Here is a 27,177-nt window from a genome sequence, read left to right on the forward strand (position 1 = left end):
TTTAAGGGTCAGGAAATCTTTTCTGAAAGTATTTGTATGGAGTGTAGCCACGTATAGAAATGAAACATGGACAATAAATAGTTTAGACAAGAAGAGAATAGAAGCTTTCGAAATGTGGTGCTACAGAAGAATGCTGAAAATTAGATGAGTAGATCACATAACTAATGAGGAGGTACTGAATAGAATTGGGGAGAAGAATAATTTGTGGCACAACCTGACTTAAAGAAGGGATCAATTGGTAGGACACGTTCTGAGGCATCAAGCGATCGCCAATTTAGTACTGGAGGGAAGCGTGGAAGGTAAAAACCACGGAAGGGGACCAAGAGATGAACACATATAGCAGATTCAAAAGGAAATAGGTTGCAATAGTTACTCGATGATGAAGAATCTTGCACAGGATAGAGTAGCTTGGAGAGCTGCATCAAACCAGTTTCTGGACAATAAATAAATAAATAAAATTTAGCTGTACAAGATTTCCATGGTGATAGTTTTGATATGAATCCGATGGCTTTCTTTTGAATTTTTAAAATTCTCTGAATATGGACTTCTGCTGTTCCTCCACATATTCATATATAGTGGAATATGCAGTGTAAGTTACCTAAAACTTGCACTGCAAATATTTTGGAAATGGAAAGTGCTATTGATGTGTTGTTTTCGCAGAACATGTTGTTAGTTGGTGACTTGTATTGTTAACCAATCAACAGATCGTAATAATACTTAGGAAGTGTAATTTTTTTTTTTTGATAAAATGCCCACTAACACTAACAGACTAAACATAGGATAAATTATGATGTCTGTGGGGTTCGTTGCAGAATTATAGTGTGAGCCATTTGTGAAATATCGTATTTTGAAAAGTTTCCACACTGACACTTGTTTGGGCCATTCAACCTGCATAGTTGCTAGGTATAATGATGTTATGTTTGCTTACTCTGTGCTTCTGTGTTCCTTGAGTGCATTATGGGTTCTAGTCAGTTAGTGTGTAACAGTTCACGCAACACGCGAGATTTACCAATGCAGAAAGAGCCAATGTGCTCATGGTGTACGGAGACTGTAGCAAGAATGCAGCTTTTTCTTGTACAGTGTATGTGCCAAGATATCCTAACAGATGTCTACCATCTCGGCAATTATTTATCATCCTATTCAACCACTTATAAAAAGTCATAGTTTAACATCTACACAATATAACAGTAGGAAACAAGTGATGACAGAAGAGGGGAAACTCTTGCTGCTATTGCAGTTGGTCCACACGTTAACCTCTCACAGAAGCACACGAGGAAGTGGCATGATTCAATTCAGGCAAGTGTCCTATGCATTCTCCAACAACATAGGTTCTACCCCTGCCACATCTCTCTCCGTTGAGACCTGCATGCAAACGATTACGAGAATCATGTTTACTTCCTTATATGGGCATTAAGACAGGATACTGCAGATGTGCCATTATCTCATTTAGTGATGAAGCCACATTTACCAATCATGGCCAGATAAACCACCGAAATGTGCACTACTGGTCTGTTCACAATCCCCATTGGCTTTGTTCAGGTGGAACATTAGCACCATGGAGTGTAAACGTGTGGTGTGGGATAGTGAACCTTCAGCTCATAGGCCCATTTTTCACAGACAGAATACTGAACGCGCACAGGTATCACAGCTTCCTGACACACTAGTAGAAGATGTTTGTCTGCAGACTAGGAGGAGCCTGTGGTATCAACATGATGGCAGTCTATCCCATAGTGCACAAAGTACTACAGCACATGTTCACGAACTGTTTCCAAATTGTTGGATTGGGTGCAAAGGACTTGTGCTTTTGTGGCCAATTCCAAGGATTCGATGCCTATAGACATTATTCTGTGGGGCAAGCAGAAAGATGCTGTCTACAAAGACATATCAACTACACCCGATAATATGCAATAATGTATTATTGCATCCTGCACAGCTATCTCCATCGAAATGCTAGCACATGTGCAGCAGTCACTCCATTCCAGACTGGAAGTGCGTATTGTTGCTGCCAGTTGTCATTCAGAACACAACTTGTGATAGTCAATTCTCTCATTACTGCCCAGAATCCACATACTAGTGTACGCACTTGTGTTATTCTTTAGTATGTGCTGCCTCAGGTATTGCTCAAGTGTCAGTGTGGGAACTTTTCAAAATATGACGTCTTTTAAGCGACTCGCACTAGAGTCCTGCAACAAACACCAGAGTTTCTAGTTTACCCCAATTTTAGTTCATTAATTTGAGTAAGCGCTATTCCATTTAAAAAAGTGTATGATCGGGGGGGGGGGGGGGGGGGGGTGGGGGGGGGGGAGAGGAGGGGGAAAAGAGGATTATTACAATGTGTTGATTGCCTAACAACTCAAGTCCCTGACTAGCAATCCATTCTGAGAAAACCGCTCATCAATAGCATCTTCCCTTTCCACAATATTTGCAGTGAAAGTTTTAGGTGAGTCACCACATATATTCTAAGGTATATCAATATGTGGAGGAGCAGCAGAACATATTCAGAGAATTTTAAAACTTAAAAAAATAATAATAATAATATCAGACTCTCAACAAAACTATGACCATAGAAATCCCGTACAACAGAATTTAAAGCATTAACATCACCAATTTTGTATATGTATGAGGTGTGACAATAAAGTAATGAGACCAATTATTTTTTTCTTCCGTAGGGTGGCAACCATGCAGCCTGCCACTAAAGGTAATGTGTGACCTCAGTCTTTCCTCACCACAGCCGCTGGTGGTGTGCATCCACAATATATGTGCCACGAGTAGTAGCTCGAAGAGTGACAGCCTGTGTTTGCTCCTCGGCATACAAATGAATCTCAAAATGTTGCACAGCAGTGTGCCATATCTTTCTGTTTGGAACTCTGTGAGAATTTCGCAGTAAAAAAATGGGAAGTTTCAGCAGGCTTTTGGAAATGAGGAATTTCATTGGCATAAGATTTTCTGAAGCCTCAACCAACATGGAAGGTGAAAACTGCAGTTGGCAACCATCAAGAGCACAAACAAAGGACAATACAGCCAGGGAGAATGAACTTGTGCAAGCTGATCGAAGATTAACGGTGAAAATGATTGAAAACAAGCTGAAAATTAACCAGGAAATTGTTGGTATAACATTGACTGAAAATCCACAAATGAAAAAACTTTCTGCCAAAATAGTTCCCAAAAATATCACACAGCAACAAAAATGTCAACAAAGGACTGTGACTGCGAATCTGTTGAAACAACTGGAACTGAACCCCGAATTACTGAGCTGATTTATCACTGGTGATGGAAGTTCCAGCATGATCCTGAGAAAAAATGTCGAAGTTTGTAATGGTGTTTGAAGGAATCACAAAGACCAAAGTAAAATCACTTGTCAAAGTCAGAGGTGAAATGCATGTTTTTGCACTTCTTTAGTTACATGTGTATTGTGCACAAACAATGGTTTATCTCTAAGACAGACAGTGAACCAATACTACCAAAAAATTTGTGAGAGATTTTGAAAATGAGTCCATTGTGTCTGTCCACACATTACTAACAACTGCATCATGATAAAGCACCATCAACGTACTGCATTGTCTGTTGGGCAGTGCTACCACAACTTCCTTATTCACCTGACATGGCCCTGTAAGATCTTTTTTATTGCCAAAAATGTAATCAGTTGTTAAAGAACACAATTTTGCACCAGTGTTTCCCTCTCCTTCCTCCTTGCTCCGTCCATCAGTGGTTATTTTGCTGTCTAGGTAGTAGAATTCCTTAACTTCGTTTACTCCATGACCATCAATCCTGATGTTAAGTTTCTCACTATTCATATTTCTGCTACTTCTCACTACTTTCATCCTGCTTCGATTTACTCTCAACCCATATTCTGTACAAAGGCTGTTCATTCCATTCAGCAGATCATTTAATTCTTCTTCACTTTCACTCAGGATAGCAATGTGATCAGCAAAGCTTTTCACTGACATCATTTCACCTTGAATTTTAATTCCACTACTGAATCTTTCTTTTATTTCTATTGTTGCATCTTCAATGTACAGATTGAAAAAGACTACATTCTTGTCTTACACCCCTTTTAATCCAAGCACTTCATTCTTGGTCATCCACTCCTATTATTCCCTCTTGGCTCTTTCACATACTGTATATTACCGCCTCTCACTATAGCCTACCTGTATCTTTCTTGGATTTTCAAACATCTTGCACCATTTGACACTGTCAAATGCTTTTTCCAAGGTGACCAATCCTATGAGCACCCCTAGATTTTTCTTTAGCCTTACCTCAATTAGTCTTGCAGTAGTAGAGGGCAACCAAACATCTTTAACAAGGCCTTTTCCTGGTATACAAAAAGATGAGTTTCAGAGATGCTACCAACAATGGAAACACCAATGGCATGAGTGGGTGCAGGCGCAATGGAGTTACTGAAGGTATACCTGTGTTGTTGGTTATACACGTAAGTAAAGGTATTTTTTCTAGCCAGTCTCATTATTTTATTGTCGCATCTTGTACAAGGGTGAGTCAAATGAAGACCTTAAATTTGTAATAACAAAACAAAATTTCACGCCATTATCCTGTACGTTGGTAAGCGTACTACAAACAGTGTGCAGAATGGCCTGTAGGTGGCAGCATAGTGCAGATGAACACATATCATCGCATTATCAGTATAAAGATGGCCGCCCCACTTGCGACTTGCACCAGGGAAGAACAGCATTCTGTTATTTGGTTTTTGCGTAGTGAAGGTGTGAAACCTATAAAAATTCATCGACAAATGAAGGTTCAGTACGGTGATGCATGTTTGTCACAGCAGCAAGTCTACAAATGGGGTAAGAAGTTCGCAAATGATGCTACTTCAGTGGAAGATGCTCCTCATCCAGGTCAGGCACAACGAGTTGTGACTCCACAGAACACTGCAGCAGTTGAAGCAATAGTGAAGGAAAACTGCTGAGTGACACTGAATGACACTGCAGCATGTTTACAGATTAGTCATGGGTCAGCATACCACACTGTGCATGACGTGCTCCAGTTTCACAAAGTGTCTGCAAGATCGGTGCCACGGCAGCTGACTCCTGAAATGAGAGAATGACATGTTGATGCTTGTGAAGAACTTCTTCGGTGCTTTGAATGAATGAGAAGGTGATTGCTTCCTTGCAAGAATCATTGCTGGGGACGAAACCTGGGTTCACTTAAACCAACTGGAAATGAAGAGTGTGAGCAAGGAATGGTGCCATTCCTCATCACCAACACCAAAGAAGTTTCGAACAGAACCATCGGCAGGGAAGGTTATGCTGACTCTCTTTTGGGATGAAAAGGGCGTGATTTTGGAGCATTACATGATTAGAGGGACCACTGTCATCAGTGCATCATACACAGATCTCCTAAAAAATCATCTGCAGCCTGCAATCAAATCAAAGCGACGTGGACTGCTGTCAGCAGGTGTCGTTTTGCAACATGACAATGCATGGCCCCACACTGCCCGTACAACAGTTGCAACAATCACAGACCCGCATTTTGAGTGTCTTCCTCATCCACCATACTCACCAGACCTTGCCCCAAATGATTTCCATATGTTTGGAGCATTCAATGATGCAAAGGGAGGAAAGAAGTTCCGTTCTGATGAAGAGGTGCGCCACGCGGTGCACGAGTGGTTGCACGGACTACCAAAAGAATTTTTTTCCAAAGAAATTTATGCACTTTGTAAGTGCTGGAGGACTTGCATTGAGCGTTTTTATTTTTTTTTTTTTTTTTAGGGCGCAAAACTGCTATGGTCATTAGTGCCCAGTCCGTGACTTAGGAAACAGTAAAAAACCGAAATTGAAAACCAACAGCAATGGGAACGAAACTCATAAAATTGGAGAAACTAAAAGCAGAAGGAAGGCTTAAAAATCCACTACAGGAAGGGGTTGGTTGTCCCCAAAAAAAGCTTCAAATGACTGACGTCATTTCACTGGCACTAATAAACTTGAGAACGCGGTCGGCTAAGCGCGTGCCATCTGCTAAAATCGACGATATATCAGGCGATAGCTGTAGACGGGAGCGTAACGGATTAAACTAGGGGCACTCAATTAAAAGGTGTCTTACCGTCCACAGCTGAGAGCAGTGGGGACAGAGTGGGGGAGGATCGCCGCTTAAAAGATGTCGATGGCTAAAAAGACAGTGCCCTATCCGGAGTCTAGTTAAAATTACCTCCTCCCGACGACGCGTTCGGGAGGAAGAGGTCCAAGCACAAGGAAGAGCTTTCACGTCCCGCAATTTATTATGGGGAAGTGTCAACCAATGCGCGTGCCATAAATGAACAACACGACGACATAAAACGCTCCGTAGATGGGCGAAGGGAATCGATTGAATAACTGGCCGAAGAAGAGAGACTGCAGCCTTGGCTGCAATATTGGCCGCCTCATTTCCACAGATACCAATGTGTCCCGGGAGCCAGAGGAACGCCACCGAGACGCCTCCCAGGTGGAGCAAGCGCAGACAGTCCCGAATCCGGTGGACCAGAGGGTGCACAGGATAAAGAGCTTGGAGACTGAGGAGAGAGCTGAGAGAATCTGAGCAGATAACGTACTGTATCCGCTGATGGCGGCGGATGTAGTGGACAGCCTGGAAAACAGCGTAAAGCTCCGCAATATAAACCAAACACTGGTCGGGAAGCCGAAAGTGATTTGGTGTGTCGCCAACAATATAGGCACTCCCTACACCTAACGATGTTTTCATGCCGTCGGTTTAAATAAATGTGGCGTCCGTCATTGGGCACATAGAGCAGCAAATGCCCGACGATAAACGAGTGAAGGGGTACCATCCTTGGGAAATCGACAAAGGTCACGAAGCAGACAGATCCGGGGACGGAGCCAAGGCGGTGCTGTACCCCAAGTTGTCAAGAAGGTTTTAGGAAAGCGGAAGGAAAGAGAATGGAGCAGTTGACGGAAGCGGACTCCCGGTGGTAGTAGGGAGGAGGGGCGGTCTGCATACCCTACATCAAAGGAGGCATCGAAAAGAATGTCATGGGCTGGATTAGCAGGCATGGAAGACAGATGGCTAGCATAACGACTCAGAAGGACTGCTCGCCGATTGGACAGCGGAGGTTCAGCAGTCTCACCATAAAGGCTTTCCACAGGGCTGGTGTAAAAAGCTCCAGACACTAAACGTAATCCACGGTGGTGGATAGAGTCGAGACGCTGAAGAATAGACGGCCGAGCAGAGGAGTAGACTATGCTTCCATAGTCCAATTTCGAGCACACTAAGGCGCGATAGAGGCGGAGAAGGACCACTCGGTCCGCTCCCCAGGAGGTACCATTCAGGACACGGAGGGTGTTAAGGGATCGCAGACAGCGAGCCGAAAGATAGGAAACGTGGGAGGACCAGCACAGTTTTCTGTCAAACATAAGACCCAAGAATTTAGCGACGTCTGAAAACGGAAGGTTGACAGGACCGAGATGTAAGGAGGGCGGAAGAAACTCCTGACGTCACCAAAAATTAACACAAACGCTCTTACTGGGAGAAAAACGGAAGCCGGTTTTGATGCTCCAAGAGTGGAGGCGATCGAGATATCCTTGAAGACGTCGTTCAAGAAGGCTGGTCCGTTGAGAGCTGTAGTAGATCGCAAAATCATCCACAAAGAGGGAGCCCGATACATCAGGAAGGAGACAATCCATAATTGGATTGATGGCAATGGCAAACAGTACAACACTCAGCACGGAGCCCTGGGGTACCCCGTTTTCTTGGGAGAAAGTACGGGAGAGAGAAGTGTTCACCCGCACCCTAAATGTGCGCTCTGCCATAAATTCGCGAAGAAAAAGGGGCAGCCGACCTCGAAAGCCCCAAGAGAACAGTGTGCAGAGGATGCCTGTCCTCCAACAGGTATCGTATGCTCTCTCCAGATCAAAAAATATTGCTACTGTTTGGCGTTTCCGGAGAAAATTGTTCATGATATAAGTGGAGAGAGCAACAAGATGGTCAACTGCAGAACGATGCTTTCGGAATCCGCATTGGGCAGGTGTTAAAAGACTGCGGGATTTCAGCCAACATGCTAAACGGTAATTTACCATACGCTCCAAAACCTTACAGACTCTACTCGTGAGAGAAATGGGGCGATAGCTAGAGGGGAGATGATTGTCCTTTCCAGGTTTCGGAACAGGAACGATGATAGCTTCCCGCCATTGTCTGGGAAAAGTACTGTCGGACCAAATTCGATTATAAAGGCGAAGGAGGTAACGCAGACTATGGGTTGATAAATGCAGCAACATTTGGACGTGGATACCATCCGGTCCTGGGGCGGAGAAGTGAGAAGAAGAGAGTGCATGTTGGAGTTCCCGCATGGAGAAAACAGTATTGTAGCTTTCGCGATTTTGAGAGGAGAAAGCAAGAGGTCGCACTTACGCTGCACGTTTCTTCGGGAGAAACGCTGGCGGGTAATTTGAAGAGCTCGAAATCTCAGCAAAGTGCTGACCCAACCAGTTAGAAATTGCGACGGGGTCCACTAATGTATCATGCGTGACAGTGAGCCCAGAGACCGGGGAGAAACTAGGCGCGCCTGAGAACCGTCGAAGCCGACTCCAAACTTCCGAGGAGGGAGTGGAGGTGGTAAATGAGCTAATAAAGAATTTCCAGCTTGCCTTCTTGCTATCGCGGATGACACGACGGCATCGCGCACGGAACTGCTTATAGCGGATACAGTTGGCCAAAGTAGGATGGTGGCGGAAAACGCGGAGAGCACGTCGCCGCTCACGTATTGCATAACGGCATGCCTCGTTCCACCAAGGAACTGGGGGGGCGCCGGGGCAATTCAGAGGTGCGTGGGATTGAATGTTCCGCAGCTGTAAGAATAACGTCGGTAATATGTGTGACCTCATCGTCAACGCTGGAAAAGTGACGGTCATCGAATGTCGCTAGAGACGAAAAAAGTGTCCAATCAGCTTGGGCAAACTTCCAGCGTTGCGGGCGCACGTATGGCAGTTGAGGCTGCAGTCTAAGGACACATGGAAAGTGGTCACTCGAATGTGTATCATCAAGGGCGAACCATTCGAAGCACCGAGCTAGCGGAAGAGTACCGACCGCAAGGTCCAAATGAGACAAATTTGTCATGGAGGCAGACAAAAATGTAGGGACCCCCAGTGTTGAGGCAAACTAGATCCGCTTGGTGGAAGACGTCTAGCAAGAGTGAGCCACGTGGACAAGGATGTGGAGATCCCCAAAGCGGGTGGTGGGCATTGAAGTCCCCAACCAGCAAATAGGGGGGGGTGGAAGCTGACCAGGAAGATGAAGGAGATCAGCTCGTGCCATTGGTGTGGACGATGGAATGTATACAGTACAAAGAGAGAACGTGTATCCGGAAAGGGAAAGACGGACGGCAACAGCTTGGAAGGAAGTGTTTAAATGGATGGGGTGAGAATGGAGAGTTTCATGGAGAAGAATCGTGAGTCCTCCATGTGCTGGAGTGCCTTCAACAGAGGGGAGATCATATCGGACGGACTGAAAATGAGGGAGAACAAAGCAGTCATGGGGACGCAGCTTTGTTTCCTGAAGACAGAAGATGACCAGCGAGTAGGATCATAAGAGGATGGACAATTCATCCCAATTGGCTCGAATACCGCGGATATTCCAGTGGATAATGGACATAGGGTGAACAGAAAATGGAGGAATGTGACCAAGGTTGCTGTCAACTCAACGACTGCTCGGAGCTTGCGACCGACAGCATGGAATGGCATTCAGCCGAAGGCAGAAGATCCTGATCCATAGGTTGTTCAGGAGAGCTCCTGCCACCAGCGATCGGCCGGTTGATCGGCCCCCAGCAAGTGCGCCTCGGCGACACAGAAGACGGCCGAGGGCGATTTCCGCCAGGTGGTGCTGTAGATGGGACATGCCTTGGTGGAGAAGGAGACAAACTGGGTTTCTTTGTAGCCTTCTTGGAAGTATGATGTTTAGATGAAGGAGGAAGCGATGGTTGGGAAGTTGCGGTACGTAAAAACTCTTCACGAGTATGCTCTTTTTTCGAAGTCTTGGTGTCTGACTTTTGGGCTAGAGATTTAGCAGAACCCGACGAAGGGTGAGCCAGAGAGTGGGCAGGGGAAAGTGGTGAGGTTGAACGGGCGATCTTTGCGCTGGCCGATCTGACGACCATGGCACTAAAGGTGAGGTCGCAAGTCTGCGTGGCCGCCTCCTTTGTTGGCCGAGGAGAAGCAAGGACAGTGCTGTATTTTCCTGTCTGAGGCACGGTGGGCTGTTGACTGGCGAATAATTTTCGAGCAGCAAAGGTCGACACCTTTTCCTTCACTCTGAGTTCCTGGATGAGCTTTTCGTCCTTAAAAACGGGGCAATCTCGAGAGGAAGCAGCGTGGTCACCCATACAGTTGATGCAGCGAGGGGATGGAGGTGGACAAGCACCCTCATGGGGCATCCTTGCCACACGTAACACATTGGCCGGATTGGAACAGGACTGGCTGGTGTTATTAAACCGCTGACACCGACAGCAACGCGTAGGGTTTGGGACGTAAGGGCGAACGGAAATTCTCATAGCCTGCTTTGATTTTCGATGGGAGCTGAACTTTGTCAAATGTCAAGAAGACAGTGCGGGTTGGAATGATGTTCGTGTCAACCCTTTTCATAACCCGATGAACAGCCGTTACGCCCTGGTCAGACAGGTAGTGCTGAATTTCTTCGTCAGACAATCCAGCGAGGGGAGCGTGTATAAACGACTCCACGTGAGGAATTTAAAGTACGGTGCGGTTCCACCCGGACAGGGAAGGTGTGTAGTAGTAGTGAAGTACGAAGCAATTTTTGAGCCTGGAGGGCACTGTGTGTTTCTAACAACAGGGTGCCATTCCGTAATCTGGAACAAGACTTTACAGGACCTGCAATTGCGTCGACACCTTTCTGAATAATGAAAGGGTTGACCGTGGAGAAGTCGTGACCTTCGTCAGACCGAGAAACAACAAGGAACTGTGGCAACGATGGAAGAACTGTCTGTGGCTGAGACTCAGTGAACTTACGCTTGTGAGCAGACATAGTGGAAGGTGAGGAAACCATTGCGGAAGAATCCCCCATGATTACCGGCATCTCCGATGGCGCGCTCCTCCCTTGTGGGGGCCCTCTCGGAGGGCACTCCCGCCTTAGGTGATTGTTCACACCTCCCGACAAACAGACGGAAGGACCAATCGGCACTTTCGGAAGGTATTAGCTCGGGTAATCACCCCTCCCTGGGCCTCGCCGTTACCAGGGGGTACGTACGTGTCCTACCTGTCTACCCGGGCGGGGATTACGCGTTACCCCGTCACCGGCTACGCATGGAAGTGCGTGCGTCGGCCTTCAGACACGCACAGGAGGAAAAAAGAGAAAGGGAAAGGAAAGAAGAGGGGTCTCAAACGCCGCAGCGGAGAGAAAGGGCAAGGGGAAGAGGGAAGGAAAAGAGAAGGACAGAGGAAGGACGAAGACCTGCAAGTGTAGAAAGCAAGGAATTTGTAACAGTTTCGAGCATCCGTCTCCGGACGTAGGCACAAACCATACTCCCAGAGGGGGAGAAAGGGAAGGAAAGAGCCAGAGGTGAGGGGGGATGGTGAAGATGGGGGACGGGGGAAGGCTGCGGAAAGGGAAGGTATGCAGCCCGGAAAGGAAGGAGGGCCACATTAGCTCGGGGGTCCCGTGCTCGCTACGCACATATCCACAAAAGAGTTGTGGACCCCCTGGGGGGGTGCATTGAGCGCGGGGGAGATTATGTTGAAAAGTGATACAGCTTTGTACCACTTCTGCACAATAAATAATATTAAAAAAATGTTTAAGGTTTTCATTTGACTCGCCCTCGTATATCAGAATACCTCTTTGACGGGTAAGCTGTGTGCACCTCCAAACACAGATTTTCATGATCAAACACTACAACTAGAGACTTATTATGTCAACGGCAAAAGGCTGAAAATGACATAGGGTGGATTGAAACATATGATGCTTGTTTTATATCTGGCTACCACTTAGCATAATCAGCATAAAGGAACTGAGCACCATCAAAAGAGAACTGATGGAACATCTCATCTTTGGATGTGGATATTAGATGAACCAATATTTGCAGGAAAGTTCTTAGAACAAACTTGCACTGATGTGACAAAAGTCATGGGATAATGATATGCACGTAAACTGATGACAGTAGTATCATACACACAAGGTACAAAAGAGCAGAACATTGGCATAGCTGCCATTTGTATTCAGGTGATTCATGTGAAAAGGTTTCTAATGTGGTTACAGATGCAGCTCAGGAATTAACATACTTTTAAAGCTAAATAGTAGTTAGAGCAAAATTCAAGGGGACATTCCATTTCAGAAATCATTGGGGAATCCAATATTCGGAGACCCACAGTGTCAAAGAGTGTACTGATAACACCAAATTTCAGGCATTACCTCTCACTATGGACAACAGCAGTGGCCAACGGCCTTAAATTACTAAGAGCAGCAGCTTTTGCATAGAGCTGTCATTGCTAACAGACAGGCAACATAGTGTAAACATAAATGTAGGTTATACAACAAGCATATCTGTTAGGACAGTGTGGTGAAATTTGGTATTAACAGGATGTGGCAGCACACATCAACTGCAGTGCCTCCTCCTGGGCTCATGAGCATAGCAGTTGGATCTCAGACAACTGAAAAACCACGGTTTGGCCAGTTGGGTCCTGACTTCAGTTGGTAAGAGCTGATGGTAGGGTTCGAGTGTGGCAAAGACTTCATGAAGCCATGAACCCAAGTTATCAAGAAGGCGCTGTTGCAGCTTAATTGCGACTCCATAAAGGTGTGAGCTGTGTTCACATGAAATGGACCGGGTCCTGTTACCAAGCCACAATTTTTCGAGATTGGTTGGAAGAACATTCTGGACAACTCAAGTGAATGATATGGCCACCCACATTGCCCAACATGAATCCCATTGAAAATTTATGGCGCAAGATCGAGAGGTCAGTTCACACACAAAATGCTGCACTGGCGAAGCTTTTGCAATTATGGATGGCTACAGTGAGAGTATGGCTCAGTATTTCTGCAGGGACATCCAACGTGTTGTTGGGTCGATGCCATGTCGAGTTGCTGCTCTATGCCAGCCACAAGAAGGTTAAACACAATATTAGGAAGTGTCCCATGGCTTTTGTCACCTAAGTGAAATTAAGAATAATATCAAACATTTCTTCCGCATGTGGAAAGCAACTACCTGAGCAGGGAAAAAAGGAAGATATAGCGTAGTGCTGAAAATACAGTCCTAGGGAACACACAGTCCAAATGAAAAACTGCATCTCTAGCTCCGTGTATAATTGCAAATGTAATTTTGAAAAACAGTTTCAGTTAGTATACAGCATATGTCTTAGTGTAGTTCTGCAGTATAGCATACATATTTAACTTCGAGTATTTCCCTTACATCTGCAAGACTGGTGTGCAAATTAATGCAGGGTATTAGCGTTTACCATTATTATGTATTACTGAAAAGAGTTGTTTTCTCTCTATTTTTTGCTGCATCTGAAATAACTGGTTACTATTAATTATTTTGTTTTATTATTGCTTATAAAATTTGATTTTCTTATTTCGATGGCAAGTTTGTACAAAATTTTGTTTATTTTGTATAAAACTTGCAAAATGACCTATCTAGTACCATTGTAAAATATGATCTATGGACAAAAATAAGTAAATAAGTAAACTAAACTAAAGCAAATTATTTATTGTATTGAAAGAAAAATAAGTAAACTAAATTAAACTAAAGCAAATTACTTATTGTATTGAAAGGGAAAGAGGGAGAATTAAAACCCTGTTCTTGCAGTCCACTATATCAGTCTCCTAAGAATCAACTGCAACTGCCAATGGGGTGGGGTTAGAAATGGAGCAGAAACTGGAGAGGTCTTCCAAAATAAGAGGTTCAAGGACTCCTCACTGGGGATGATATGCTATTTATGGGAGTTGTGAACAAAATCACACCTAACATTCCCCATGAAGTAGATATTAACTAACAGAAATTTATCAGAAAGAATATCCCTGAGTATACCAAAAATGGTGATAAGCAAGCAATGGACAGGAAAAATTATAAATGAGAGAGAGAGAGAGAGAGAGAGAGAGAGAGAGAGAGGAGGGGGGGGGGGGGGGGAGGAGGAGGAGGAAAGAACAACTGCTGGTTTAAACTAACATTTTGGAACCTTTTCAGGTGGACTTCCAACTACTGGTTCCATCATTTATCACATGAAGAGGCATGCTGCAAGTTAGTGTTACAACTGAAAAACATGATCAGTGATGGAGGAATTTCAGTAGATCTACTTAATGGAAGCAAATGGTTTATTTTATTGGTTATCAATGGACATTTAGTGAATGTTCCTACCATCATACGGCATCACTTTCCTTTTAGAAGGCATATTTACCACTGCTCCCAGAGGTGGAGTGCCAAGAGCAGTGAGGATCCTCTAAAGGGCAGCCAGCAACCACAGTTGACAAACAACAGCAAGAGAGTATAATTTGTCATTGTATTTCATGTAGGCAAACCATTCTGCAATCTTCAAAGCCTTTCTTCATGGAGAGTGGCTCACTAGGAATAATCCTGCTTTATTTGTATATTCTTTGGGCTTTCTGCCCTTATCTCACGTTTTTACCACTGCTAATAATTATGTTGAGTGAGGCATGTGTGAAGCCCATGCTGTACTTGGTTTGTTTTATTTGTTGTCTGGCTTGTTTTATTTGTTGCCCAGTCTCACCAATGAGAGTCAATACACAATGAAGTGGTTTAAAAACTCCTTACAATGTTTATCGTTTTTGTTAGTTTGCTTGTTTAAGGCACTTATCAGTGCTCTTACAGCACTTTATGAGATGGATGTGGTCAAAATACATAAAAAAAAACAGACATGCTAAATGCTAGGTAAAATCACATTTACTTTTTCCCATGCTTTCTCACATTAGCACACACAGTCTACGTGTTAAGATATTCTATTAAAATATGAATGCACAACCATGACACAAAACAGTAAGTCCAGAAACTGAGGCTGGCTGTTCACTTACATAATAACTGGATGAGCCAGCCACTTTATCCACATTAGTAAAAATGCCTGTTACAGAAAAAAAAAAAAAATACTTTGTAACTGATGCCTCATTTTCTTTTCAACATGTTACGGTGAGAAAAACTATAAACCGAATGGACTGTGATCCCTTTCATTACTGAAGCTCTCTATTTTGTCATTTTTATAAAAATTGTAGCAAAAATTTCACTTACGATTTGCTAGAGTTTTTTCTAATAATCTATTATTTTGCTACCAAATCCTAAATATTATATTTACTGCAGTTAATGACTAAACAACAGTGAGCAACCACCCCCCCCTCCCCTCCCCCCTCGGAACCATGCCCTCCTGGAAATGCATGGAACATCGTTCATTTGGCACCTGTTGAGGGGCTAGAATACACTGGAAATGAAACATGCTGAAATCACTTTGTCTTCAAAGAAAATTGGTCCCTGCCACATCATGGGGTATCACAAACACTTATCAGTTTCTGAAAGGCCAATACCTCATATTTTATAATTCAATATACTTGTTTCAGCTATGTGAAACCATGCCTTGTCCATCAAGAAGTTGAGAATGGCTGGTGAAAATCGCTTAGAATTTCCTGTAGAACTCGTGTATGATACATCAACATGTTTTAACTCTTGCAAAGCCATGACTTTCTATGGCTCGGGTTGAAGTTCTTCAGGAGGCAACAGCACATTGTTCATGTCTCCCCCACTCCTTATGACAGATACTTTCACAACTTACTGACGTTCTGTAACATCTGCTTAAGAATCTCTCCTCCATACCTTGATCCTTTTGATATGAAGCTAACCACATTCTGTACTATGCACAGGTCTTGTTGTCTCTCTCTCTCTCTCTCTCTCTCTCTCTCTCTCACTCACTCACTCTCACACTCAGAGAGAGAGAGAGAGAGAGAGAGAGAGAGAGAGAGAGAGAGAGAGAGAGAATCTGATCTAATCTACATTAATTAGATGCTAATTAGAATGCCATGTAATAAAATTCTAGCGCATCATTACAAAGTATGCCAAATAAAGTGGGGTTCAACAACAAAATGTAAGGGGACAACCTGTTTTGTTTGTGCAAACTGTCAAACTGAATCAGCACCACCATAACTGCCTGGAATTTTCATTTGTAGGCCAATGTGAAGCATAAGGTGTACCAGAACACTCCACAATGATCCCCCCCCCCCTTTCGCTGTTATAACCTAATTATCTAGTCACATACAGCATAAGAAGTTTTCACTGGCACCAGCGTAACAACAACATGAAAACTGTACTAGAGCAATGCTAATCTTTAGAGTAAACTGATTATGCTAGACAGTTATTAATTATGATACGCTAACAGGGACTAACAGTAAGAAATATCATAATACAATTTAGTACAATTGGTACAACTACTTTGTAACAGCAACACAATTAAATTTTGGCTTCCTAAAACAGTATACTTTGAAATGACTAATTTCTGCCATCCCCTTTCTTTTAATTCACAAGTGTTTCATATGTCATGCCCAAAGAATTTGTTTAAATCATGTCTGGCTTCCAGTAGTACATTTGGCCAGCAAAGTAACATTATATCTCCCATTTCCCATTCACATAAAAATCACTGACAGTGTGAAAAACATGAACAGTAGGATGACAAAATTTGCTCCAAAGAGCTCCCTTTTACGTATTCTTGGCTTACGTAACTGTACTGTGTAACAAACACTAAGGAAACAATCCACTTCAAAATAAAGAAAGGCAGCTTCCATAGTAATCTTTAAGAAATATAATGTTACACAGATAGCTGCAAAGAGGAACTTACATCGTCTTACGCCGTGTAGAGCAGTATCTACAGTATTCATGAGTTTATCAGTAAAACTTGTAGAAGGAGCATAATATATACGAGTGTCATAAAATGCCAAAGATGAATGTAGCACTTCAGCTGGATCCTGAGGTTCGAACACTACAGCATCTGATTTGGGATAGCTTCCAGGTAATACACAAGCCAGAACCAGAATGAGTACTACTGGTACAACAATTTCAAACAGTGTTACAATTATATTTCGTCTCCTCACAACAGCATGTTTCCAAAGAACCAGATTAATCTGCTGTAGTAGTTTAGCCATCCTTTTTCTGTGTGATGGCTGTTTGTGTCCACACTACAGTTGCCCCTGTGGAAGAAAAATTCAATTAGACATAAAATATCTCACAGCTATACAACCAACAGAAATAAGTTTTTAACTTTATCATCTACTTTTATTCTTAAGCAACCTAAACTCCCCTTCCATCTCTGTGCACAATAATAGTAGCACCAGCAGCATGGAAAAATAAATATCACTTTGGCAGTAACAATCTCCAAAAGTTATGTCTCACTTCTGTTTGTTGTCATTATGAAGGATGAGTGAAACAACTCACGATATAAACCAAGATTTTAAAAATAAAAAATTATTCCAAGAATAAATTTCACATCTAGAAATTAAGCATATTATAGAGTAATCTCACTATTATGTTGGTGTCATTTATTTATCCTACTATCAGAATCAGACCTTTCATACATAACCGATTAAATTAAGCAACAAGTATAACATGTCAGGAATGATAGATTATAGAGACATTGCAAAAAGGATCAATTATTTAACAAATATACCTATCCAAACAGCAAAAGATATTGGAGATACAAAGAAAGGAAAGGAAAATAAAATCTACTAAACTACTATGGAAATGATAGCAGTTTTAATTGATCAATAATAGGAACAAGATGGAATGTGATGAATAAAATAAAAATATTCAGAACTCTCCAAAAGTTGCTGTGAGAAGAAACAATCTGAATCTGTTTATGGAATCAATGTGAAACATTAAAAGTATGGAGAAAACAAAATAGGGGACTGTCACATTTCATTAGCTAAAATGGGTAATGGCACAGACAACCAGCAACTGACAAAATTTTACAAGTGTGTGAAGATTTCTTGGAACATATGTATCATTTAAGTGGAGTATAAAAAAACAATTAACAATAAAAACAATAGCATTCTTGAAGTAACACTAGATGAGGTGTATATAGTAATTCAAGGTACAAAGAAATTAATGAAACCTTCAGACGATGATTCAATTGTAATGGTTAAAGTTTGAGGGGAAAAGAAAAGAAACAGAAAGAAAAAAAATGTGCAAACTTTTTACAGAAAGTCTTCAAAGGAAGACAAGCCCCTCAACACTGGAACAAAGCTATGACACTTCTACTTAATAAGAGGGGAGACATGATAGATAGTACTTTTACTAACCTCTTCTCCAAAATGTATAAGATAATCAATAAAATTATCACCAACAACATATGGAAAAATGTTAAATTTTCATAAATAAAAGGGAAAAAATGACTTTAGAAGTGGATATAATACAACACATCATTTACAAGTCATAATCAAAATTGTAGAATGGAGAAATCTATATGAATTACAATGTGGCCTGAGATTCAGTGATTGAGGGAGCTACTCATTCAATTTCCACAAAATTTGTTTAAACTATTCTTGTAAAAAGCCTAATTAAATCAATGTTAGGACGTGAAGACTGTGTACATCATTGCCATAGCTTCCATTAATTTCATCATTATTTTGCAAAATTAAGAAATGAAAGAGTCATGCAAGAAGATCCCATATCACCCAATTTATTGCCATTTTATTTTAAATTCTCTAGTTTCTGTGGATATATTTAGGTTGCAATCCTCTGGCACCAAGGTAAACTGAACAGAGAGATTCTTGTTTAGCAAGGCCATTTAGTTCCCAGGATATAAATGGTACACACAACTGTTTTCACCAATGTGGTACCATATGCTGGCCAAAACTGTATGATACAAGACTGTCTCATAACTTGTTGAAATGAGATAAAATCCCTATTTTGTTTAGCTAATCAAAACACACATACATCCTAAAAGTGTGTGAATTGTACATAATCCATTTCATTCACAAAGTAAAAGTTAGCATATTGAAACACTGGAGCTGCTGCAGAACCTCTTGTGTGCAGTGCTTGTAACAGTGATTCATGTCCATAGCAACAAACAATATGCCCAACCCCTTATGTTGTGCAATAATATGTCACTTTAATGGGCTGACTATTGAAAAACTAGTTTCATTCATATTTCATAAACATTTTGTTTAAATCCTCTGTTTTCAAAGCATATGCTTAAATTCTATGGAAAATGGTACAATTTCCGTGTCTTGAACTTAGTAATTCTGTTCCAAAGTGACACCTACATTTATGCACAAAATAACTGTTTACAGTGCTATGCATTATGACTCCTATTACGTGTGCTTCTGAGTACGATGACACAAAAGACCAAAATACCAAACGTCTTTTTCCAAAACTGTTTCACTGAGAAAGATTGCTCAGTAGATCCTCCTCTAAATCATCACACAAATGTCAAAATAACAGACACTGAAGTAAGTGATCACAGCCCGGTTAGCCGTGCGGTCTGATGCACAGCTTTCCGGATTGGGATGGAGCATCTGGTACCCGGCACAAATCTGCCTGGCGGACTTGTGCCAAAGTCCGGTGAGCCGGCCAGTCTGTGGATGGTTTTTAGGCAGTTTTCCGTCTGCCTCGGCAAATGCGGGCTGGTTCCCCTTATTCCACCTCAGCTACACTGTGTGTCGGTGACTGCTGCACAAACAAGTTCTCCATTCCCGCGTACACCACCATTACTCTACCAAGCAAACATAGGAGTTACACTCATCTGGTATGAAGTGAGATGTTCCCTAAGGGGGGGGGGGGGAAGAGTGGGGGGGGCGTGTCAACCGGGGGGGGGGGGGGGGGGGGAAGAGTGGGGGGGGGGGTCAACCGGGGGGGGGGGGGGGGGGGCTGAACTGCACAATAACCCTGAAAGAGCGGTTCGGTGTGGGGCCGTGGAGGGGTGAAGCAGACTGCGGTAGTCGCCATGGGGTTATGGAGCACTGCGGCTACGGCAGGGATGGAGCCTCTCCATCATTTCAAGGCCCCAGTTAATATACAATCCAATAAAAGTGACCACATTAAAACAAAGCAAATTAAATCACTAAGCAGGGGAAAGGTCACTGGGTGTGCTATGATTCTACAAAGAGTGTGCGAAAGAATTTACTCCTCTTCAAGCAGCAGTGTAGTCAGTGGGGAAACGAATATTCCTGTCTTCAAGTAGGGTCATTGAACATATGCACAAAACTATAGGCCTATATCTGATGTCCATCTGTTGTAGAATTTTGGAACATGTTTTCTGCTCATAAAGCATTACATCCCCCCCCCCCTCCCCCACCCCATGAACCATAGACCTTGCCATTGGTGGGGAGGCTTGCATGCCTCAAGCGACACAGATAGCCGTACCGTAGGTGCAACCAAAACGGAGGGGTATCTGTTGAGAGGCCGGACAAACGTATGGTTCCTGAAGAGGGACAGCAGCCTTTTCAGTAGTTGCAGGGGCAACAGGTTGGATGATTGACTGATCTGGCCTTGTAACATTAACCAAAACGGCCTTGCTGTGCTGGTACTACAAATGGCTGAAAGCAAGGGGAAACTATGGCCGTAATTTTTCCCGAGGGCATGCAGCTTTACCGTATGGATAAATGATGATGGCGTCCTCTTGGGTAAAATAGTCCCCCATTTGGACCTCCGGGCGAGGACTGCTCAGGAGGACGTCGTTATCGGGAGAAAGAAAACTGGCGTTCTATGGATCGGAGCGTGGAATGTCAGATCCCTTAATCGGGCAGGTAGATTAGAAAATTTAAAAAGGGAAATGGATAGATTAAAGTTAGATATAGTGGGAATTAGCGAAGTTCAGTGGCAGGAGGAACAAGACTTTTGGTCAGGTGAACACAGGGTTATAAATACAAAATCAAATAGGGGTAATGCAAGAGTAGGTTGAATAATGAATAAAAAAATAGGAGTGTGTGTAAGCTACTACCAACAGCATAGTGAACACATTATTGTGGGCAAGATAGACACGAAGCCCATGCCTACTACAGTAGCACAAGTTTATATGCCAACTAGCTCTGCAGATGATGAAGAAATTGATGAAATTTATGATGAGATAAAAGAAATTATTCAGTTAGTGAAGGGAGACGAAAATGTAATAGTCATGGGTGACTGGAATTCGAGAGTAGGAAAAGGGAAAGAAGGAAACATAGTGGGTGAATATGGATTGGGGGAGAGAAATGAAAGAGGAAGCCTTCTGGTAGAATTTTCCACAGAGCATAACTTAATCATAGCTAACACTTGGTTCAAGAATCATAAAAGAAGGTTGTACACATGGAAGAATCCTGGAGATACTAGAAGGTATCAGATAGATTATATAATGGTAAGACAGAGATTTAGGAACCAGGTTTTAAATCGTAAGACATTTCCAGGGGCAGATGTGGACTCTGACCACAATTTATTGGTTATGAACTGTAGATTAAAACTGAAGAAACTGCAAAAAGGTGGGAATTTGAGGAGATAGGACCTGGATAAACTGAAAGAACCAGAGGTTGTAGAGAGTTTCAGGAAGAGCATAAAGGAACAATTGACAAGAATGGGGGAAAGAAATACAGTAGAAGAAGAATGGATAGCTTTGAGGTATGCAGTGGTGAAGGCAGCAGAGGATCAAGTAGGTAAAAAGACGAGGGCTAGTAGAAAGCCTTGGGTGACAGAAGAAATACTGAATTTAATTGGTGAAAGGAGAAAATATAAAAATGCAGTAAATGAAGCAGGCAAAAAGGAATACAAACGTCTCAAAAATGAGATCGACAGGAAGTGCAAAGTGGCTAAGAAGGCATGGCTAGAGGACAAATGTAAGGAAGTAGAGGCTTACCTCACTAAGGGTAAGATAGATACTGCCTACAGGAAAATTAAAGATACCTTTGGAGAAAAGAGAACCACTTGTATGAATATCAAGGGCTCAGATGGAAACCCAGTTCTAAGCAAAGAAGGGAAAGCAGAAAGGTGGAAGGAGTATATAGAGGGACTATACAAGGGCGATGTTCTTGAGGACAATATTATGGAAATGGAAGAGGATGTAGATGAAGATGAAATGGGAGATATGATACTATGTGAAGAATTTGATAGAGCACTGAAAGACCCAAGTCGAAACAAGGCCCCGGGAGTAGACAACATTCCATTAGAACTACTGACAGCCTTGGAAGAGCCAGCCCTGACAAAACTACCATCTGGTGAGCAAAATGTATGAGACAGGCGAAATACCTTCAGACTTCAAGAAGAATATAATAATTCCAATCCCAAAGAAATCAAGCGTTGACAGATGTGAAAATTGCCGAACTATCAGTTTAATAAGTCACGGTTGCAAAATACTAACACGAATTCTGTACAGATGAATGGAAAAACTGGTAGAAGCTGACCTCGGGGAAGATCAGTTTGGATTCCGTAGAAATATGGGAACATGTGAGGCAATACTGACCCTACAACTTATCTTAGAAGCTAGATTAAGAAAAGGCAAACCTACGTTTCTATCATTTGTAGACTTGGAGAAAGCGTTCGACAATGTTGACTAGAATACTCTCTTTCAAATTCTAAAGATGGCAGGGGTAAAATACAGGGAGCGAAAGGCTACTTACAATTTGTACAGAAACCAGATGGCAATTATAAGTAGTGGATTGCGGTGTGAGACTTGTTCGAAGTATTTTCACTGGGGGGAATGCAGTGGGGAACCCAGTGGGCATTCTGGTGAGATCCTCTCCTGGAACTGCATGTTATGTAGCAAGAATAAGTTGATAGAGGAGCAGGAGTGTAAGATCTGTGCCCTTCAGGTGCAGTTGAAAAACGCACAGGAGGAGCTAGGTAGGATGAGGAGGGAGAAGGGGGTTGGGGAATGGGAGCTGGCTGTTGGCAAGAGATCTGCTAGGAGAAGAAGATTTTCAGATAGTTTTACTATTGGTGTTTACAATAGATATGACCAACTGTCAGAGTCTAGTGGAGAGGAATCTCTAGTAGCTGTAGATGTAGGAAGTATGCAGCAGACCTCAGTAGTTACGGTGGCTAGAACAGTTGCAAAGTCGAAGAGGAAGAAGAAGGTTCTGCTGTTAGGTAGTTCTCATGGCAGAGGTGTAGGCCAGCAATTGCAGGAAGTGCTGGGGAGTGAGTACCAGGTCACCAGCATTGTGAAGCCTAATGCAGGATTGGCTCAGGTGACTTAACATAAGGGGGTTATGTAGGGATTTTACTAAAGAGGATCAGGTAGTGATTGTGGGTGGGGCTGGTAATAGTATTGACAGGGATGTGGACTATGACATAGATGGTGACCTGGATAAGATAGCCACTCAGACTGGCAACACGAATGAGCATTTCGTGGAACTGTTTCAGCATCACGATCGGCCTTATCTTAATACAGCCGTCAGGCGTAATAACATGAGACTTGGGGGTGCGCTGATGACAGAAAGCATGGGTCACATTTCAGTGGTGTCTGTGGAGTCTATCAACAGGACGGGTTTCACTAGACATGGCCTGCACCTCAACAGGTACGGGAAGGGGAGGTTGGCAAAGCTTATAGGTGACAGCATAGGTGGGGTTGGTGGGATCACTCATGGGAAAATTCCTGCAGTAGTGGGTGTTAGAGCTGCACCTTTTTTATATTTAAGTCAGCTGATAGGTATTCCTGCTTAAGGGAAGCCTCTCTAACAAAGGAACCACTTTTGACAAAGCTTAGGTATCCGAGTAATGAGGGAATTAGTATATTTCATCAAAATATACAAGGTATTAGAGATAAAGTTAGTTACCTGCTTATAGATGTTGACTCTGAAATTATTGGTAACACTTCTTAAATAAGGAGATAATTCAGAGGCTTCCTTTACCAGGATACAGGTTGGCTGGCAGCTTGTTGAGGAGCTCTTTGCAGTGTGGGGGAGTAGCCATGTATGTGAAAAACGGCATCCCATTTGAGTCAATTGATGTTTCAAAGTACTGCACTGAAAAGGTGTTTGAATGTTGTGCAGGTGAGGTTAAATTTAATGGAGCTAAACTTCTAACTGTTGTTATTTATAGATCCCCAGACTCTGGTTTCACAACATTTTTGCTAAAGATAGAGGAGGTTCTTGGTTCACTTTATAGGAAATACAAATAGTTAGTTATATGTGGTGACTTCAATATTAATTGTATAAGTGATTGTGCAAGGAAGAGGATGCTGGTAGACCTCCTTAATTCATACAATCTTATGCAAACCGTATTCTTTCCAACAAGAGTGCGAGGGAACAGTAGAACAACCACAGACAACATTTTTGTTCATTCCTCATTACTAGAAGGGCATTCTCATAGCAAAAATGTGAACGGCCTTTCAGATCGTGATGCATAAATTTTAACTCTAAAAGATTTTTGTGCTGCAACACGTGTTAAATATAGTCATCAGCTGTTTAGGAAAGCTGATCCAGTTGCTGTAGAGACCTTTGCAAACCTTATCAAGGAACAAGAGTGGCAAGATGTTTATAGCGCTGATACAGTAGACGATAAATATAATGCTTTTCTCAAGACTTTTCTCGTGCTCTTTGAAAGTTGCTTTCCGTTAGAACGTTCAAAACAGGGTACTAGCACAAACAGGCAGCCTGGGTGGCTGAGTAGAGGGATAAGAGTATCTTGTAGAGCAAAGTGGCAATTATATCAAAACGTTAGAAACAGTCAAAATCTAAATGCAGCAGCCCATTACAAACAGTATTGTAAGGTGCTTAAAAATGTTATTAGGAAGGCAAAAAGTATGTGGTATGCAGATAGAATAGCTAAGTCTCAGGATAAAATTAAAACCATATGGTCAGTCATAAAGGAAGTGGCTGGTCTGCAGAGACAGGTCGAGGATATAGAATCAGTGCGTAGTGGGAATGTCCGTGTTACTGATAAGTCGCATATATGTACACTATTTAATAATCACTTTCTGAATATAGCAGGTGAACTAAATAGAAACCTAGTCCCAACAGGGAATCATAAAGCACTCATAGAAAAAAGTGTTCCGAAACTGTTACCTGAAATGCTCCTCCATGATACTGACAAGAGGGAGATTGAGTTAATAATTAAATCACTAAAGACAAAGAACTCTCATGGATATGACGGGGTATCTAGCAGAATACTGAAGTATTGTTCTATGTATGTTAGCCCAGTACTTAGCCATATCTGTAACTTTTCCTTTAGGAGTGGTCGGTTTCCTGACCGATTAGAGTACTTGGTAGTGAAGCCACTTTATAAAAAGGGAGATATGGATAATGTTGACAATTTTAGACCTATTTCTATGTCATCGGTGTTTGCTAAAATTATCGAGAAGATTGTATATACAACGTTACTGGAGCATTTAAATTCACATAATTTGCTGTCAAATGTTCAGTTTGGTTTTAGAAATGGTTTAACAACTGAAAATGCTATATTCTCTTTTCTCTGTGAGGTTTTGGACAGATGAAATAAAAGGTTGTGAACGCTAGGGGTTTTCTTTGATTTAACGAAGGCTTTTGACTGTGTTGACCACAAAATATTACTGCAAAAGTTGGACCATTATGGAGTAAGGGGAGTAGCTTACAATTGGTTCGCCTCTTACTTTAAGAACAGAAAGCAGAAGGTAATTCTCCGCAATATTGAGAGTGGTAGTGACGTTCAGTCCCAATGGGGCACTGTTAAGTGGGGCATTCCCCACGGATCGGTGCTGGGGCCACTGCTGTTTTTTATTTATATAAATGATATGCCTTCTAGTATTACAGGTGATTCAAAAATATTTCTGATTGCTGATGACACCAGCTTGGTAGTGAAGGATCTTGTGTGTAATATTGAAACAGTATCAAATAATGTAGTTCATGAAATAAGTACGTGGCTTGTGGAAAATAATTTGATGCTAAATCACAGTAAGACTCAGTTTTTACAGTTTCTAACTCAGAATTCAACAAGAACAGATATTTTGATCAGACAGAATGGGCATATTATAAGCGAGATTTAACAGTTCAAGTTCCTAGGCGTTCGGATAGATAGTAAGCTGTTGTGAAAAGCCCATGTCCAGGATCTTGTTCAGAAACTAAATGCTGCTTTATTTACCATTAGAACGGTATCTGAAATAAGTGACTCTTCAACACGAAAAGTAGTCTACTTTGCATATTTTCATACGCTTATGTCATATGGTATTATTTTTTGGGGTAATTCTTCTGATTCAAAAAGGGTCTTTTTGGCTCAAAAACGGGCTGTTCGAGCTGTATGTGGTGTAAGTTCAAGAACCTCTTGTCGACCCCTATTCAATAGTCTGGGAATTATGACATTGCCCTCAGAGTATATATTTTCTTTAATGTCGTTTGTTGTTAGCAATATTAGCCTATTCCCAAGAGTTAGCAGCTTTCACTCAGTTAATACTAGGCAGAAATCAAATCTGCATGTGGAATGCACTTCCTTGACTCTTGTGCAGAAAGGAGTGCAGTATTTGCTGCATCCATTTTCAATAAGCTACCACAAGAACTCAAAAATCTTAGCAGTAGCCCAAACTCTTAAGTCTAAACTGAAGAGTTTCCTCATACTTTCAGAAACAATTTCCTGACACTTAAATCAATACTTGATGTTAACAAATTTCTCTTCTTCAGAAACGCTTTCCTTGCCATTGCCAGTCTACATTTTATATCCACTCTACTTCGATCATCATTAGTTGTTTTGCTCCTCAAAGATCAAAACTCCTTTACTACTTTAAGCGTCTCATTTCCTAATCTAATTCCCGCAGCATCACCTGATTCAATTCGAGTACATTCCATTATCCTCGTTTTGCTTTTGTTGATGTTCATCTTATACCCTCCTTTCAAGACACTGTCCATTCCGTTCAGCTGCTCTTCCAAGTCCTTTGCTGTCTCTGACAGAATTACAATGTCATCGGCAAACCTCAAAGTTTTTATTTCTTCCTTAAGTCAGTAGGAAGAGCATTTGGAAGGGAATATCAAGGATAGAACGCTCGCATACTCAAAGTAATGATAATGGAGTGAAACTTCTTAGTTGTGCAAATGCCACTAACTTTAGGATTGAGAGATATTCTTTCCTCAGAAGGACATTTACAAGACAACTTGGGTATCAGCAGACAGTAGAACAAAACAACCACATAGACAATGTGCTGACGATTAAAGGAAGAAAAGCAGTATGAAGAATGTGAAAACTATAAGGGGAGCCGAGACAGGCACACACCACAACCAGTCAAGACAGAGATAGGACAATTGGCTATAGAAAAACCAAGGGGAGAAAATGGTATAAAAGAATGGGCTCTTGATGTGGACAAACTAAAAGATAATGAA

General features: G+C 42.2%; 1 protein-coding gene across 2 annotated transcripts in view; it reads right to left on the reverse strand.

The window, feature by feature from the left end:
- LOC124787703 (phospholipid-transporting ATPase ABCA1-like) overlaps nt 1-27,177 on the reverse strand; it is a 446,510-nt gene that overhangs the window by 413,433 nt on the left and 5,900 nt on the right. For both annotated transcript variants that reach the window (XM_047254537.1, XM_047254536.1), the window contains exon 2: nt 16,770-17,118. In XM_047254537.1, coding sequence (XP_047110493.1) covers nt 16,770-17,073 — 304 coding nt within the window. In that variant the 5' untranslated portion in view covers nt 17,074-17,118. The remainder of the gene's footprint in view (nt 1-16,769; nt 17,119-27,177) is intronic.

The sequence above is a fragment of the Schistocerca piceifrons genome, chromosome 3 (assembly GCF_021461385.2).
Source record: "Schistocerca piceifrons isolate TAMUIC-IGC-003096 chromosome 3, iqSchPice1.1, whole genome shotgun sequence".
In the NCBI taxonomy this organism is placed as follows: domain Eukaryota; kingdom Metazoa; phylum Arthropoda; class Insecta; order Orthoptera; family Acrididae; genus Schistocerca; species Schistocerca piceifrons.